The 19,420-nt window shown below is 37.9% G+C and overlaps 1 protein-coding gene and 1 pseudogene across 1 annotated transcript; one reads left to right on the forward strand and one right to left on the reverse strand.

The window, feature by feature from the left end:
- The first annotated feature begins 371 nt into the window (after positions 1-371).
- On the forward strand, positions 372-7,135 carry LOC127441173 (atypical chemokine receptor 4-like; annotated as a pseudogene).
- A 1,637-nt stretch (positions 7,136-8,772) lies between these two features.
- On the reverse strand, positions 8,773-17,675 carry LOC127440407 (transcription factor E2F5-like). Its single transcript, XM_051696952.1, has 8 exons — positions 17,453-17,675; positions 15,149-15,258; positions 14,729-14,890; positions 14,210-14,318; positions 13,763-14,048; positions 11,069-11,206; positions 10,866-10,904; positions 8,773-9,918 (listed from the first exon to the last, which is right to left on the reverse strand). Exons 1-8 carry the CDS (start codon positions 17,591-17,593, stop codon positions 9,809-9,811), a joined length of 1,095 nt encoding a protein of 364 aa, XP_051552912.1. The 5' UTR covers positions 17,594-17,675; the 3' UTR covers positions 8,773-9,808.
- Positions 17,676-19,420: the final 1,745 nt, after the last annotated feature.

Here is a 19,420-nt window from a genome sequence, read left to right on the forward strand (position 1 = left end):
CTGTGGGACACGACTGCTTGACGGCGTCCGGACTGCAAGAACCAGATTGCCCAGGTTCCTCTGGGGGAGACCACTCGAGGTTGAGTTCTTCAACCACCCTTATAAGGACGCGAAGCATCTCCCTGTCAGTGGCACATACACGGTCCTCGCCCTCACTGGGGGGAGGGGCGGTAACATCATCCACTGACCACTCACCTGATGCAACGAGAGACATGACATCATCATTATCATCCTTATCATCCCCAGCATCAGATCCACCAAATGAGACGAGGCCACATGCTCCTTCAGAGGGCCGGAGCTCCATAAGAGCTGACTCTGCGTGGGCGTGGCCCAGACAGAAAAGGCAGCTCTCATGCTTGTCTGACGGCAGAATGTGTCTCTCATACAAAGAGCACTTACGGAACAACATCTTGAAAAAGACACGAAGACGTAAGTGGCTCTTTTAGATATATATAAATATATAAATATATATATATATTTATATTTATATAATTTATATTTATATAACACAAATTACAATTGTTTTTAAAAGGATACTCCACACCTGCCGACGCGCTGCGGAGAATCAGGATGCTGAGGCCCATTCGCCAGCGAAGCGTCAAGCGGCGAGACAGAGAGATGTTCGCTGGAGCACTGCAGGGGAGCGGAGAGTCTTCTCGCTGCCGTGAAGATTCCGTCCGCTGACTCGTGTGTATTGAGGGCGAAGGGTAGAGGGCTTCGAGACAAGAGATGATCGCTGTCTTGAAGGAAGAAATTCTAAGGAAATGGTGTCTGTGCACCTGTTTTTATAGCGGTCAGTTTCGTGCCAAAACAGGCGGGGCTCAAACACCATAGCCAATATTAGAATATTGGCAATATTGTAGAGAGGTTTCAAATAGGTCGTGTATGAAGGCACTCCCCATATGCGTAACTACACAATGTCAAGTGTACTGAGTTTTAACGGAACAGTACATTCTTTTAGGAATGCATGCTAATATGAACAGATTTCAGACATACTTGATCCGGGTACGTAGGCATTGTCTCGTGACCCGAATATATGACCTAAGAAAAACAACCACAAAAACTATCCGCTCAGGTTTTGTTAAACAAGCACCATTTAAATACAGGGAAAAATTATCTTGGTATATATAGCACTTACAGTTGAGAAGAGCCGTCTGACTCGCGATACACCACCGTTCTTTTAAATCCAGTATTTTGAACGTGACGTCATCTCAGCTCCTGAGGATTATGGGTCATAAAGTGTGCAGTAGAGCCGCACTTCAGAATCTCACCAGAAGTAGTAGGTTATCCGGGTACTTCTCGCTTACTGCTTCATGAATACTGTGGATTTGAACATACTACTCCATTGGCGTAGGCTACTGTTTTTGGCATACTATATAGCAGGGAAGTATGGATATTCGCAGGGGTGGGTTTACCATTTCTGAGGCCCCAAGCAACCAACCCGGGGCCCCATATAGAAAATGTTACTTAAAAAATTACATAAAATTGATTTAAAATCTTTAAATTCATCCTATCAGTCACTGTAGCAAAGTACATTCAAAATTCTAGTTCAAGATATTTAATGCATGTTTTCCAGTTTTTCAACAATACAGTGATAAAAAAAAAAACCTACATATACAGTACTGTGCAAAAGTCATAGGCACATAAGATGTTTTACAAAAACATTTGTCTTAAGAAGGTTATTTATTTCTTACATTTTAGTGTGTCAATAGGAAATATACATTTTAGACTCCCAACCATTCTTTTTGCTAATTGAATAGAATAGAAGAACAGGGAGCCCTGCAACAGATGGCATTGCACCCACTGAACATCGAGTTTGGGATTACATGAAGAGATAGAAGCAATTGAGACAGCCTAAATAGGTAGAAAAACTGTGGCGAATTCTCCAAGAAGCTTGGAACATCCTATCTACCAACAACCAAGAAAAACTATGTCCAGGTGTATCTAGGAGATTTGGGGCTGTTTTGAAGGTGGTCCCACCAAATATTGATTTAGCTTTTTTATGTTTACTGGACTTTGTATGATGTTAATTGTTAAATGAAAACTATTTATTTCATTATTTTTAAGACATCCTCACTATGCAAAATGTTTCACAAGTGCCTAAAACTTTGGCACAGTACTGTGTATATATATATTATGAACAGGGTGTGCAAAACATACTACATCACTCACTAACATTTTGGAATTCAGTTGTTATTTATTATTATTATTATTATTATTATTATTATTATTATAACCTAGCAATTATTAATTGTTGTCCAGTTTTTCATTATAATACAGAATGATACAGAATTATTATTATTATTATTACTTTGATGATTTGTTGTATACAATAGTAATATATTTCTGTCCTATTTACTTTCACCTGGAGCTTATTTTCTGATGCTGCAGTGTATTGTTCACCCTGTTGTAAAAGGCTGTATTTTATGTAAGCACTGTAGGCAACATTCATAACAGTAACCAGCCATAGTAAATATACAAGGCACGGCAGCCCCTCAGCACACTAGAGCAGAAGGAATAAAACATTGCCTTTTATCAAGAGCTGAAACTTTGCTTTCTGCAGAATAATCTGGAATAATGTTAACGTTTGAGACCTGAAGATATTTTTAACTTGACACTGTGTCTAAAAATGTGCCGGTCTTGGGTGAGACACTGAGGAAACAGCGAGACGCGATGCAGCAGTCAAGGACGTTCGTCCAGCGCGTGTTTACGTAGAAAAACAATGGAAAATCAGAGCAGACGCACGCAAAAAGGCGTTCGGTGTGAACGGCCCCTAAGTCATGGGCGAAACAAGTTCAAACCCGAACCCAAAGTCCTACCTGAAAAACTGACCCGAACCCGGCCTACCTCTAACGTGAACCCTTCTAAAAGCGATTTTTCAAGCGATTTTTGCGTAGTTTTCCTACCGGGATGAGGCCCCCCCTGTTGCAACTATTCTGTCTAACTCTGCTGCAAATCCTGGCTCATCCAATATTCTGTTACAATTACAGACTGCATATAGGTGTACTGTGGGTGGGCGGAGCTTCCACTATGTTTTGTGACCGTGTTTTTAAAATGCCTCATGCTATTTATTTATTTATTTATTTATTTATTTTTTGTAATCTAATAAACTTCTTTCTTAGAAATTTTCTTCATGAATTTAAAATGTTAAAAACAAAGAAATAAATGATACACATTTAAAGAAATAAGAAGCACCCCATGATGGAGTGATTTTAAAAATACACTGATGTGTTGTCGATCGTGTGATCTGGAAAGAACCAACCTGTGCCTCAAGTCAAGTCAAATGTATTTGTATAGCGCTTTTCACACCAGGCATTGTTTCAAAGCAGCTGTATATGAAATTATGCTGTAAAAGAAAATGAATGAATATAATGCCAATATTAGTTATTTATGTTTAGAACTATTAGTGGTTAAAATTAGTAAACCAAGTAAGTGTTGTGGGTCAATGATTAAACAAAATTATTTTATGTTAACTATAAGTTTTAGTGTTAAAGTCCTTGAAGTTATCCCGAATTAACCGAGGAAATACATGTAGATGCATTGTCCTTTGATTCTGGCCCATGAAGGCTTTTGTTAGTGGTTAATTCATTTTCTATGTAGTTTAAGAGAGTGTTGTCCCTCCTTTGACCAAGTTGATATAGGTATCATTCAGTGAGGAGCATCGCAGTCTGGCTGGAAGCTTATGGCAGGTAATTTTGGTGAACTCCATCCTGAACCTATGCTTCAGACAGTGGCTCATGAGGAATCCCATGTCTTTGAGTTTGCATCAATTCATCCTCTGTGAAGTCTGTTTTAGCAGATTGAACTGAAGTCTGGCTGGCATATGCTGCAGTCGGTCATCATCACTCAGCGGCACAGTGGGAATCGGACATCAGGCAGGACTGGAGATGGATCTGGCAGGCTCTGGTAACCTCAGGATGTGATCCAGATGTTTAGACAGGGAAAGAAATAGAACAAAATTAGCCATTCAATTTAAATCAGGATTAAAGAATAAGAGGTGTTTTCGCCTCACATCTTTGGAGTTATATCATGTAAGAAAAGGACTGAATTTGTCTTACAGTTTTTCAATGACGGATGGTGGCAAACTGATTATTAGTGAATAGTTTTATAACAGTTTGTTTATGCCCTGCATTGTGTGAATTACCGTAAAATACCAAAATGATGTGTTGACTAGGTGCTATTGCTAGGTGAACTAGCCAACTTTAAGTTAATTTTTGTGTTGACTTTCATGTAGAGCTGCAAATGATTATTAATTTGAAAATGTATTAATCTAGCAATTTTTAGGAAGAATATTTTACTTTTGGGAAATTAATGCAACTTTTAATGAACGGCTCTTACAAAAAAACGACGGTGATCTTACATGGCAGAAAATATATTAGACACTATCAAAAGAATCAAGAAAAAACATAGATTTTCATAACTGATTGTTGCCACACTGCACATTTTGGATATTTTTCTTTTCTGACACCAATTCAGGTCATTGAGCATCTACTAACTAGATGAGTGGAATCTGGTGTGTTCAATAAGGGAGATATCCAAAATGTGCAGGACTTTGGGTCCCTAGGACCGGACTAACCTACAAGATTGATTGTCAAAAGTGACTACCTGACTGTACAAACTAAATTTCCATTCCATTTCTGTGATCTTAATCTTACTTTTATTTTTTCTCTTTTATCTATTCTGTTTTAGATGCCTTGATTCAGCAAATGAGTGTGGGAGCAGTTCCTCAACAACCATTTTATTTTTTACTGTTTTTACGTTTGTGATGAAGATAAATAAACTCAAAAGACTATGTTAAAGTTGTTTTAATTTTATAATTGTTTTTCACTAAATGTCTTTGCTGATACTTCGGTGTTGTTTAAACATTTAACGCAGGATGCAAGCAATCACATTCTAACATTGATTTTATACTGAAATTGTAATATTGTTTCAACATTCACTGAAGGTACATCAGATTGCCATGTTGATTAAATTAAGTAAATACAGATTTTTGGTTGAAATTTCCATGTAGTTTCAACAAAAGTGATGTAGAGTCAACATTGCAGTGTAACTGATTCAGTGACATTAACGTTGATTTTATGTTAAAATTTCAAGGTTGATACAACAAAAGTGATGTAGAAACAACACTGCAGTGTAACCTTGATTCAGTGACATTAACATAGATTTTTTTGTTGAAATTTCAACATTGTTACAACATTAACTGAGGATGGAAAGGTGATATTGAACCAACATCAGATTGTAACATTGATTAAACATCATTGCCAATGTTTTCTTATTTAAATTTCAATGTTGATTCAACAATAGTGTTGTAGAATAAGCACTGCACTGTAACACTGATTCAGTGACATTAACATTGATTTTATGTTAAAATTTCAATGTTGATTCAACAATAGTGATGTAGAATGTACATCGCACTGTAACATTGATTTTATGTTAAAATTTCAATGTTGATTCAACAATAGTGATGTAGAATGTACATCGCACTGTAACATTGATTTTATGTTAAAATTTCAATGTTGATTCAACAATAGTGTTGTAGAATGAACATCACACTGCAACATTGATTCAGTGACATTAGCATTGATTCTTTTGTTGAAATGTCAACATTGTTTCAACATTAACTGAGGGTGCAAAAGTGATATTGAAACAACATCACCTTGTAATGTTAATTCAATGCATTGATGCATCAACATTGATTTGGCATTGTTTCAATGGTCGCTTGCTATCTGGGTTATATTGACTTCTATATATTGACTTCTAAAGCAACTTTCTGTATTGTCTAATCAATGCATTATACTTGTCTGCCACAATAATGTAATGCCTTTGAATTATCTGATATTATTATACAGTACATGAATATTATTATCTTTATTTTAGATTATATTTAGGACTATTGTGATTATTATACATTGAATTATTTTAATTTGGGGGCCCTTTTCAGCAAATATTGATATATGTGGCATTTTATGTAATTCATTCAATGAACAATTTTATTCGATTGACAGTCCTAATAATTGATTGTTTCCATTTTTAGAAATCTCAATATTAGTGGAAGAATGGAGAGCTCTGAGGAATAATACTACAACTACCCTGAGTATGAAAACAACAGCTTCAGCTTCAGCTATGATGACTAACAGACCATCTGCGAGAAGGGTGACGTGCGATCCTTAGCGAAGATCTTCCTCCCAGCTGTTTTTGGGTTGTCTCTGGTGATAGTCTTGGCTGGGAATTGCCTGGTTGTGGTGGTGTATGCATACTGCAAGCAACTGAAAACAATGACTGACACATTTATACTTCACCTGGCTGTAGCAGATCTATTTTTGCTCCTGACACTGTCCTTCTGGGCCACTGATGCTGTCCATGGCTGGAAGCTTGGGGTTGCCATTTGTAAATTTGTATCCTCCCTGTACACCATTAACTTCACAGGCAGTATGCTTCTCCTGGCACATATCAGCAAGGATCAGTACCTGGCTTTGACGCCAGGAACAAGAAACAGAGGTGTTGCACGTGTCTTCTGAAAGAACCACTCTGGAAAATTTGTCTGGTCGTTTGGATCACATCTTGTTTTCTAGGTGTCTCCGATTTGGTGTTTTCAACTATCAGGGAGCTTCCTCACAAAAAATAGCTGTTTGGCAATGTATTCATCAGACATGGTGCTCAGAGCTAAAGCTAGTTTGGAGGTGGTGGAAGTCATAATGGGTTTCTTGCTGCCTTTGTTGGTGATGCTATACTGTTAAACCAGTGTAGGGTGAGCTCTAGTGAAGCTCCCTCTAGAGAGGAGGTGGAGGAAGTGGTGGTCGATCCGTGTGCTGCTGGCTATGGTTGGAGTTTTTGTGGTCATGCAGCTACCCTACAACGTTGTCAAGTTCTGCTGGGCCATGGACATCATATACACATTTGTGACTCACTGTGGAGCTAGTAAAGAGCTGGACAGGGCTTTGCACTGACATACTGTTGTCTAAACCCTATTATTTACACTTTCATCGGTTCCTCCATTAGACAGCACGTAATGAAGTATGCTAAAGGGTTCGGGGATAGGGGGAGGAGGTTAGCACATACAAGACAGCAGCAGGAAGTGGATATCTCTTTAAATTCCCATTCACAATCCCAAGAGACCAGCACCTTTTCCATTTGAGCATACTGAAGTGAAAGAGAGACGTTGAGGTTGTTTCTTCATCTGTGGGGAATTTGTACTGTTTGCAAACAGTTGGAAGAGATTACATAATCAAAACAATAAATACAGTTAGGAAGTGTGATGTCTCTTGGTGGTAGAGGGGGAGTTCACCCAAAAATTTTAATTCTGTCATAATTACAGGACTAACCCTCATGTTGTTCCAAAATGTATGGCCTTCTTTCTTCCGTGGAACCCAAAATGAGATGTTCGGCAGAATGTTAGCCTTAGATACCATTAACTTTCATAGCATCTTTTTTCATTACAACAGTATAAAAGTGAATGGTGACTGAGGCGGTAGTTCTGCTTAACATCTCCGTTTGTTCTCCTTGGAAGAAAGTAAGACAAGTTAGGAACAACATGTAGGTGAGACAAATTGATCTTCACCACAATGTATATTATATATATATATATATAAAATGTTAATTATCATAAATAATTTCTTGATAAGTTGTGCACTATGGATCTAGCATAATCCTAAAATAATGTTCCTGTTTACAGAAGAATATCACATTCACTCATGTAATCTTTGGCCAATCTGTTCCAAGAGTTTATCAGATCATGGAGTGTTCTTCATTTAGTAGTAATGGTAACTAGACCATTTCCTGTCATTTATTCTTCCTTCCTGCAAAATGTCTAATTTAAGAATGTTCAGAAGAATTTCAGGAGAACTCAAGATGCAATCTTGGTCCATTGTTCTAGGCTGCAGGGGTGAATAGCAATTGCATTATCTCCAGCTGCAGAATCAAAACCTCTTCATACATCAAATAAAATCCACTTAATGTTTCACCACACACATTAATTCATAGATGCATTAGAAAATTATTTTTGCTTCACAAAAGACACTTCAGTTAAGAATGCAAACTGAGATGAGATCTCAGCTAATGTCAACAGAACACAATCCGCATTTTTATTAGCTATGCACTAGGCCAGCCATTTTCAAAATCAAACTTTTGCAATGACATTTCTTACATAATGTATTATTTATAGGGCAGTTATGGATACCTTGTTTGTGTGTTTTCTTTATAATCTAGGTGGGCTGTTTTTTACGACTGTGATAAATGTAAAATCCAAATGACTATTTAAAACCTAATAATCAAATGTTTAAATGAAGATAAATCCAAATAGGCGTAATTTTAATTAAGCATTTTTATACAGTACCTTACATAAATTGCTTAAAGGTAATAGGAAACTAATATTAGGCAGAGCCAGGATGTCTGAGATATCCTAATTCGAAGCCCCTATAAATCAAGAGCTGGTTATAAAGTGAGTTAAAAGAACAAAAGAGCAGATCAATGGCACAGATACTAACAAAGTAAAAAACAATAGTTGTTCTATAAAAAAATATTATAAAAAGTCAGTAAGAGATTCAGTGCTGTACTCTTAATTGAGATCTTGGGATGGTCAGCTACCAACAGATTTTGACAACCCCAAAAAATATGCTTCATGTGGGTTATATTACAGTGTTATAAACAAAGATGTTTCTTCTCCAAGTCGAGAATCCACACTGAACATAAATGATAACAGGAATTGAGCAATATAAAGTGTTTATATAACTTTGGTTAAAAAAGTGCAACAGAACAAAAACATTGCTCCTTTGATTAGAAAACATATACAGAGATATAAAGGCACCATTCTGTGGAAATAATACAAAGATTATCCAAGGCAGTTTAACAACTTTATGTTCTCAAAGTCAAGAACACCACAAATTATATTAATTCCTTTTTAAATTAGGTACAATTTCCTCTACACAAACAAAACAAAAAACTTCAATCAGCTATTCACAACAAAGTGAACAACATAGTGATATTCCAACATGGCAGTCAGTTACAAATGGCAAAAAAAAAACACAATATAAATACCCACAGTTGAGTGTCACCAGGTTTCTATTAGAGTACTACAAAACGAAACCAACAAACAATACATCTCAATACAAATAATTAGTGTAGTGATTAAATAATTAGACACACAAGAAATTGAGCCATTTAAATACAAAAATGGAAGTGTGCATTCAATTAAATTATATTACTATACATTTTCATGTAATTTAGGAGGGCTCCTGCTTACAACGCTCAGTAACAATATAAAGTTACAACTGTTTACAAGTATCATGAAGAATGAGACAGGGTGGCACAAAAAGAATGAACAAAGAGATGATCTTAAGGCACATGTTCCAATAAGAGTAAAGCCAAAACATTGTGTGTCAAGTTTGGGTAGTTTTAATTCCTCAAATTACTTTCAAACTGACCTCCATTCAACTCCATAAAATATGCCATCACTCATCGGAAATAATGAACAATACCACAAACCTGAAAACTAATGGCTGCATCAAACAAAATGGCAATAGACACACAAGGTGTATGTTTCTAATGTCTATTGTTTTGGGGTGAGGGGGTTATTTTTCCTGTCTCTTCTTCTGAAACATTAGTCATGGTTGAAGGCAGATAAGAAAATACTGTTAAAGACTTGCAAACCCAAGCTGAGGATGAAATGTAAATGAATATGAAACCGAGTACAAGCCAAGGTTCAAGGAGCAGGCACTGAGGCAGGAATGCAACTGTTGGCAGTGTGGGAAGACTCATTACCTCTTTTTTCAACACGAAAGCAAATGTGGACCAGTGTGGCATGAATCGCGCCTTAATAATTAAGAATCTGCACATCGAAAAGGTCGCAGACTCCCTCGTTGTCATCAAGGTTGAAATTGTAATCCACACCAGGGTTGGGTGAAAGTCTTAACAAGGGGAAAACTACAGGGGTTAAAAAAAAATTTAAAAAAAAGAGGTTAACACAAAGAGGAAATATAAGTAATTAAAATACAAAAAGTTAGAAATTTGGCACGTTATGATGATTCATATAAAACTGATGACTTTCTATGGTGTTTTTACTCTTTTTTTATTTAAGAAACTGTTTAAAATTACATGTTAAAATTAAATTACTTCAAATATATTTTATTTCTAAGTCTCTTTTCACAAATTATTTCAAAGCAACAAAGATTAGTGCCATAAAAACAAGAAGCCAAGGGCAAGAGATGTTAGGAAAAAACTGCCATGTTTAGGAAAACTTGAGAGCAACCATCACTCAGCCATGGGAATTTTAAAAAGATGCATCTACAGTGCTAGCTATAGTATAATTTGATGAGGACAGCAGTTAATTGCTTCAAGCGAGAATAAATATACAAAAAAGTTCTGCAATGTGACCACAGGGGAGCTGTTCAGAATGCCAATACCGATACAAATAAATAGGCCCTTTTTACAGACGATGACGCATTTCTGTTACTTAGAAGCATATATCCAGCAAACTTTTTTCTTTTTTTTTTAATAGAGCAAAATTATAACATTATACATTGTGTTATTTTATCCTGACATTAATTTAAAAAAACTAGTTGGCACTACATCTTTGTAAAGCAGCTGCTTAAGAAGTGACAGTACATCTGGCAAAAAGATGCCAATTTACTCTTCTGACTGCCACAGTCCACCTCTCTCTGATTTTCACTCTTATGGAAAGTCATGAAAATGAAATAGGCATAGCTGATTTTTTCTTTTGCTATTAGATCAAATGGAAATGCAAAAATTATATTTGCCATGGTCTCCCATTCACCGCTGTAGAAGTTTACCCTGCTATGCCATACTTCCGTATTCCAAACCAGGAAATGTGTAAAAGGCCTAAGGCTGAAAAACTTGTTTGGAGAACTTACCATCTGATGACATCAATTCATCTATGAGGTCAGAAACACCTGGAGGAAAATTAAAAAGAGTCAGTATTAATTCAAAATGCATTCCCTAGCAGTTCACTTAAACAATACAAAAGATATTATCTCTCAATTCTTTAGATATCACTGTTCTGAAATGTTATCTTATTGGTTTATCCCTGTTATTGGTAGAGTAATGGTATCCTCACCTTCTCTCTCCTCCCTCATTTCCTCTAGCATGGACTGCAGATCCTGATTCTCCCTCTGCTGTTCTTCAACAGCCTCAGCATCACCTAGAGTCTCCTGCATCAACATACACTGACTAGCTGGGGATTCAGGGTGGCACTCTAATAGAAAAGAATGGAAGAAAAGAGGCAAACATTTATCATTATATTAAAATGCTATAATATATATATATATATATATATATATATATATATATATATATATATATATATATACACAGGTGCATCTCAATAAATTAGAATGTCGTGGAAAAGTTAATTTCAGTAATTCAACTCAAATTGTGAAACTCGTGTATAAAATAAATTCAATGCACACAGACTGAAGTAGTTTAAGTCTTTGGTTCTTTTAATTGTGATGATTTTGGCTCACATTTAACAAAAACCCACCAATTCACTATCTCAAAAAATTAGAATATTTTGACATACCAATCAGCTAATCAACTCAAAACACCTGCAAAGGTTTCCTGAGCCTTCAAAATGGTCTCTCAGTTTGGTTCACTAGGCTACACAATCATGGGGAAGACTGCTGATCTGACAGTTGTCCAGAAGACAATCATTGACACCCTTCACAAGGAGGGTAAGCCACAAACATTCATTGCCAAAGAAGCTGGCTGTTCACAGAGTGCTGTATCCAAGCATGTTAACAGAAAGTTGAGTGGAAGGAAAAAGTGTGGAAGAAAAAGATGCACAACCAACCGAGAGAACCGCAGCCTTATGATTGTCCAGCAAAATCGATTCAAGAATTTGGGTGAACTTCACAAGGAATGGACTGAGGCTGGGGTCAAGGCATCAAGAGCCACCACACACAGACATGTCAAGGAATTTGGCTACAGTTGTCGTATTCCTCTTGTTAAGCCACTCCTGAACCACAGACAACATCAGAGGCATCTTACCTGGGCTAAGGAGAAGAAGAACTGGACTGTTGCCCAGTGGTCCAAAGTCCTCTTTTCAGATGAGAGCAAGTTTTGTATTTCATTTGGAAACCAAGGTCCTAGAGTCTGGAGGAAGGGTGGAGAAGCTCATAGCCCAAGTTGCTTGAAGTCCAGTGTTAAGTTTCCACAGTCTGTGATGATTTGGGGTGCAATGTCATCTGCTGGTGTTGGTCCATTGTGTTTTTTGAAAACCAAAGTCACTGCACCCGTTTACCAAGAAATTTTGGAGCACTTCATGCTTCCTTCTGCTGACCAGCTTTTTAAAGATGCTGATTTCATTTTCCAGCAGGATTTGGCACCTGCCCACACTGCCAAAAGCACAAAAAGTTGGTTAAATGACCATGGTGTTGGTGTGCTTGACTGGCCAGCAAACTCACCAGACCTGAACCCCATAGAGAATCTATGGGGTATTGTCAAGAGGAAAATGAGAAACAAGAGACCAAAAAATGCAGATGAGCTGAAGGCCACTGTCAAAGAAACCTGGGCTTCGTACCACCTCAGCAGTGCCACAAACTGATCACCTCCATGCCACGCCGAATTGAGGCAGTAATTAAAGCAAAAGGAGCCCCTACCAAGTATTGAGTACATATACAGTAAATTAACGTACTTTCCAGAAGGCCAACAATTCACTAAAAATGTTTTTTTTATTGGTCTTATGATGTATTCTAATTTTTTGAGATAGTGAATTGGTGGGTTTTTGTTAAATGTGAGCCAAAATCATCACAATTAAAAGAACCAAAGACTTAAACTACTTCAGTCTGTGTGCACTGAATTTATTTAATATACGAGTTTCACAATTTGAGTTGAATTACTGAAATAAATGAACTTTTCCATGACATTCTAATTTATTGAGATGCACCTGTATGTATGTATATATATATATATATATATATATATATATATTCAATTTAATCTTTTTGAAGATATTTAAAGGTGATGCATTTTATTTATTTTTTTCTCCCCAATTTGGCATGCCCAATTCCCACTACTTACTAGGTCCTCGTGGTGGTGTGGTTACTCACCTCAATCCAGGTGGCGGAGGACAAGTCTCAGTTGCCTCCGCTTCTGAGATAGTCAGTCCACACATCTTATCACGTGGCTCGCTGTGCATGACACCGCAGAGACTCACAGCATGTGGAGACTCATGCTATTCTCCATGATCCACGTACAACTTACCACGCGCATCATTGAGAGCGAGAACCACTAATCGCGACCATAAGTAGGTTACCCCATGTGACTCTATCCTCCCTAGCAACTGGGCCAATTTGGTTGCTTAGGAGACCTGGCTGGAGTCACTCAGATTGTGGATCTTTTCTAAAAATGTATTGAACAAAAATGTCTCAAAACGCTTTTGCAAAAAAATAAGCACACCCTGGATTCGAACTTTTGACTCCATGGGAGGTAGTCAGCATCAATACTCACTGAGCTACCCAGGCCCCCTAATGGTGAAGCATTTATTTTTTCATTTCATCATCTGTAGTATGATTCTGCCAAAAAAGTGTAAATACTGTGGCACTATCAAAACATAGCTTTGTATGTTTGAGCATCCCAACCGACCTGGCACAGCAGGACTAGAAGTATATCTGACTATAATTTGTCTGACCAGTGAATGATGGGAAGAGTGTTTTTGAGCTTTAAGTATTAAGTTTGATCACGCTAGTGGTGCAGAAATTACACACTTCAAACAAACAGTATGTAAGGGGCAGGGCCAGTATGAAGGATGTACCCATGTGAACATCTGGGGGCGTGGAGGATGGTGTGAGCTGGTGTTCTGCAGCAGGGCTTTTGAGCTGACCACGCTTCAGATCACAAAGCTCTGCCGAGGAGATGGGAAACCTTTGCAGCCCTGCTGGAGTACTGGGTGGAGTCGGCATGGCAGAGATATCATCCAGAGGCGGGACAGAGACAACAACAGGCTTGGAGCAGCTTGTCTCTCGGTTTATTAGCATCACTTGAATGGGAGCCGAGTGACTTCTCAGGTTCACCTGGTACTTCTTCTGGCCACTGAGGCCCTGAGTCAACAGAAAGAGCATGGAGGTAAAAAACAAATACAAATGCATTTAAAAGCAATTCCCATTTTAAAACAGGCATTGTTTCATAGTTTCATTTGTTTGTTTTTCCACTTTGCACAATTTCTCAGTAAAGATAAAAGGTCAAGGCTGGTATAACATACCATCTCAGGTACTGGGACCTCCAACTGTGTCCCTGATGGTGCCATCACAGCTATAAGAGTATCTCCACTGAACGCATCACATATGTCCTCATGTGTGACATAGCTATATGTATGCAGGGCTGAGGAACATTTACAATTCTTCTGGGAATAAAAACTGAAGATATACAAAAGAATAGAGATAAACAGGATGAGCTGTGTATGAACCCCTTCGTGTTTAATCCGAAGAGGAATAACTGGTTTTGAAACTCAAGATTGAAAATAGACTAGAGACTGGAAAAACTGGACTAGGGCTACTCTAATACCCAACACTAACAATACACAGTCAAAGAGGACCGGTATACCATGTAATTAGCTGCACTCTCCTGAAAATAGTGTGAGAAGTGCCCCGTTTCCTGGAGTGTAAACAAAAAGGCAACAGCCCGATAACGCAAGAATGTGAAAGAGAGATGGGTGGGGTGACCCAGAATATTTCTGGCATTTCTGGCATTAATTGATTGTAATGGTTCAAAGGAAGGATATCTGCAGCTGGAGGGGTCTTCATTCAGGTGTTTGATGCTCTGTTGCAGATATGCTTTCTGCATGTCCAGCTCTCTCTCTTGAATTTCCAACTCAGCAATATTTGCCTTGAGAAGTTCCACCTGCTCCAGAACTTCCTGAGGCTGGCACCCTGTACTCTCTCCTCTAATTACAATAAAGAAACTGCTTTAGTAGATGATGCAACTGTAGTGTATCCTTATACCATAGCATGCAAACAGGGCAAAGCAAACATAAAACTTTAGACACAACAGAAAAACAAATATAATTTTATAAATCACTCCAAGAAGATATTGAGGAAACACACGTCCTGATTATCCCCATGTATTTAACATCAATATGATCAACACTTTCAGCATCACAATTTTCAAAGTGGCACATTGATAATGTTCTTAATTTGCATACTTCCACTGAATGGTGTTTTTGGTCTTTTTTTCAATGAGCCCAATGCCTTCAAGAACATTGGTGATGTCATAGATCCTTCTTTTCTGTTTCACTGCCAAACTGTCAGCAGCCTGTTAAAAATAAAATAAAAATATATAAATAACAGGCCTAATATCACAATGTTATTATCAGAAACAGTCCAACAACAAGAGAACATTTGTCTGATGATGATAAGCCAATGTTTTCATCCAGGGGTCCACAGACCTGTTAAGCATTTTATTATAAAACACATTATATAATTTTATTACATTTAATAAAACCCATTATATATCCTAATAATGTTAGGCTATATTCTTATTATCTAGCTTTTTTATATGGGTTGGATGGGGGTCTGGATGAGGGGTCCTTGGTTGAAAACCCCTGATTTAAAGCACTGAGGATGGGGACCAAACAAGTGTATCTTTAGGCAGAAAGACTGTCCGTGCTGGGTTCAGATAGCAGCTCTCATTTATTTTCAGAAATGTTTACCAAGACAAAATGTGCTATCATGATAAGCATGGGCAGGTGTGCTTGCACTGGCTACACTGACTCCAATGTACTGGAATTCTCTTAATGTTTTGATACATTAAAGCTGCACTATGTAAGATTTTCTGGTTAAAAATGAACAAATTGCCATTATTGATTGAATACATCAACAAACAGTGTTCAAAACAATGTCCTTACCACCCCGATTCAGGGGTGGTTTTAGAGCAGTGTTACATTGATCCCCGGTCAGATGATATAACACAGCCACCACAGAATCAGACCCTGCCCCTGCCTTGCCCCCATTTTAAAAAAAAAAAAAAAAAAAAAAAAAACCTGGAATCACCCCTGCCCCGATTAACTACTGTAAGCCTATAAAACTTATTTGTATTTTGAGCTGTCGGGTTCAGTTTGGCGCAAAATCGCTAGCTTACGATGTTCATCCTTGTGTCATTACGTCATGTCCGCACACACAGGAAAGAAGTGCTGGCTGTCTCTTGTTCCAGCTGGAGAAACTAATTATGCTGTTCAACTCAGTTCAGTAACACACACAGTTCAGGACAGCATCGTTGCATTCTAGATGGATGTTTATCTGTTATCCATTTGGCGAAGTTGTTTACCTTCTATAATGCTTGGATATGTTTTCTGGTAGGGTTGTTGAAGCTTATATTGCTTGTCATGCTTTATTAATCGAACATTACTCGTGTGTCAACCGATCGCGATGTATCTATGTTGTCCGGTGAAGTTACTGTGACATGTTAAATATGTATAACTTCTGAAATTGACTTCTTGTAATTGTTATATTGCATATTTAAGCATATTCTTACGTTTAATATAGTATATTTGATCCCTATTATTACTGAATCCTCATTTTATGTTTTTAGTTTATGTGTTATTTTGTACATTGCATAGACATGCTATTGTAGTAACTGAGGCTGGACAATATAGTATAAAGTCTTCTACTGAAATCATATTAACCTCTTAAATTGAAAATTGTAGTGCAATTCAAACATTAATAATAGATCAAACTCTTGAATAATCATATTAAGATCTACTGGTGGTGGCTGAGGAGAGTCCCCTGTTCTCTATTTAATGTGCTTTGAGTGTAGTGTCAGAAAAGCGATTTAAGTGTAAAATTAATTCAAATATCTAAATAAGTGTTGTTTATTTTCATCAAATTAAGTAATATTTCCATTTCAAATGTTTAATCGTACACCATAATATCAGCATGTCAAGGTAAACTCAAATTGGGAGATTCATCCGCCAGAAGAGCAGTGCCAAAACACGACTGACGTAATGTATTCTTCCGCAAATTGCTTGCAATTTTAAATTTCAACCACAGATGTCGCTAGAGAGCACAAAGTTACATAGTGCAGCTTTAAATAATGGGTAATTTAATTATATAATTTTAAATTGAACGGAACATTCGAAATTCTAAAATAACGCCTGAAAATTCTTCCACAAACACACCTCGCTTGTTCAAAATACCGCGTCTTTTCTGGCACACTGAAGCGTCAGGTAAAAAAAAAAAAAAAACCTGCCGTTTCTGAGAGCTGCGTTCGGCATGGTATCCCACAGATTTCTGTTTAAAAAAACAACAACAACAACAAAAAAAAAAAACGACCTCTCTGACACAATAATACGCCAATTACGAGCCAAACACGTATTTGTTTTCAACATCTGACAGTTTCACGGTAACTAAGGTCCACTCCAGTACAAACAATTTCTTTGTGTGACTCCTGACAGACCACCTGCTGACTTTAATTCATCATTCAGCCGGGTCGTAATCGTATTTTAACCCACCACTTTGAGATCAAGCACTCCGTCTTTGGCCTCTTGAAGCAGAGTTACAAACTTGACTGTGAGGAGACCCAAACTCTTTTCATGGCGACTGGACCCGTTTGGTGTCGCGTGAGGGAAACTCGCGCTGTTCGACTCAGCCATACCATCCAAACCCCCCGCTTTGGGGAATGTAATTCAAAAACACCCCCTTTTGTCTCGTTTAGAGGTGTAAAAGTTGCCCTCGGCTTAGTTGGTAACGGTGGGGTGGAGCGAGAACCATCTACCTAACTTATTTACCTCAAGGCAGCAGTACTACTGATGGCTCGAGGGTTTTTAAATGAGCGGAAATGACGTTGGATTATCGTTACTACGGAAACCACTGCACTAAATCATTTGTGTGAACGTTCGGACAGGAGCTCCTTGGTCTGAGGTACATGGCACTAAGTGTTGTGAGAATTGTATATTCATGGTTTAAAATATATATAAGTATAAAATTTAAACAGAAATAGAAAAATGGCATTATTACGTAAAAGGGCATTACTTGATGGCGTATGTTCAGGGATACATGTCATCAGCTGTACAATACATCGATAAGCCACAACATTAAAACCACCTGCCTAATATTGTGTAGGTCCCCCTCGTGCCACCAAAACAGCGCCAACCCGCATCTCAGAATAGCATTGTGAGATTATATTCTTCTCACCACAATTGCACAGAGCGGTTATCTGAGTTACCATAGACTTTGTCAGTTCAAACCTTTCTAGTGAAGGGAAGATCGGATCATTTTACTGACTTGGATCTTTGAGTCTCGTTCAGCAAAATGAAAGAATCTTTATCCAAGTCATTTCGTTCATTTGAGCAGAATTAATTTAAAATGTTACATTTTCAATAACCAAATAACACGTCTACTTACACAAACTATGATTATAGTCTCAATAAGGAAAAATGTATAGGACAAATTATGAGAAACAGAAATTATATTTCACCTCTGAATTAAATCTTCTTGTCCAAGTCTTTCGTTCTTTTGTCACGTGACAGCCGTATACGCTAGTGTATCAGTGTGACTCGGACCGAAAGACTCGAGAGGTGAACTAAACATTTCCGTTTCCTGTATGAGCAATGCATAGGTATACAGCTGTCACGTGACAAAAGAACGAACGACTTGGACCAAAAGAGTTGAAAGGTGAACTAATCATTTCTGTTTCCTGTACAGCACCTATGCGGTTTTCACGTAACAAACGAACAGAGGTTGCGCAATGCACAATGCGCGGCCAACACAAAATTAACGAATCACTCTCTGAGACTACTCGTTCTTCTGAGTCACATAAAAGATTCGAACGAATCGTTCATGAACGACCCATCACTAAACCATTCTCTGTTGACCTCTCTCATCAACAAGGCATTTCTGTCCACAGAACTGCCACTCACTGGATGTTTTATGTTTTTGGCACCTTTAGGAGTAAATTCTAGAGACTGTTGTGTGTGAAAATCCCAGGAGATCAGCAGTTACAGAAATACTCAAACCAGCCCATCTGGCACCAAAAATCATCCATGCATTTTATAATAAACCAATCGTGTGGCAGCAGTGCATAAAATCATGCTGATATGGGTCAGGAGCTTCAGTTAATGTTCACATCAACCATCAGAATGGGGAAAAAATGTGATCTCAGTGATTTGGAGCATGGCTTGATTGTTGGTGCCAGACAGGCTGGTTTGAGTATTTCTAGAACTGCTCTAGAATCTCTAGAATTTACTCCGAATGGTGCCAAAAACAAAAAACATCCAGTGAGCGGCATTTCTGTGGATGGAAATGGCCAGACTAGTTCGAACGGACAAGGTCTACGGTAACTCAGATAACCGTCTGTACAATTGTAGTGAGAAGAAAAGCATCTCAGAATGTGGGTTGGCGCTGTTTTTGCGGCACAAGGGGGACATACACAATATTAGGCAGGTGGTTTTAATGTTGTGGCTGATCGGTGTAAATGTCCT

This window comes from Myxocyprinus asiaticus, chromosome 5, assembly GCF_019703515.2.
Source record: "Myxocyprinus asiaticus isolate MX2 ecotype Aquarium Trade chromosome 5, UBuf_Myxa_2, whole genome shotgun sequence".
Taxonomy (NCBI): domain Eukaryota; kingdom Metazoa; phylum Chordata; class Actinopteri; order Cypriniformes; family Catostomidae; genus Myxocyprinus; species Myxocyprinus asiaticus.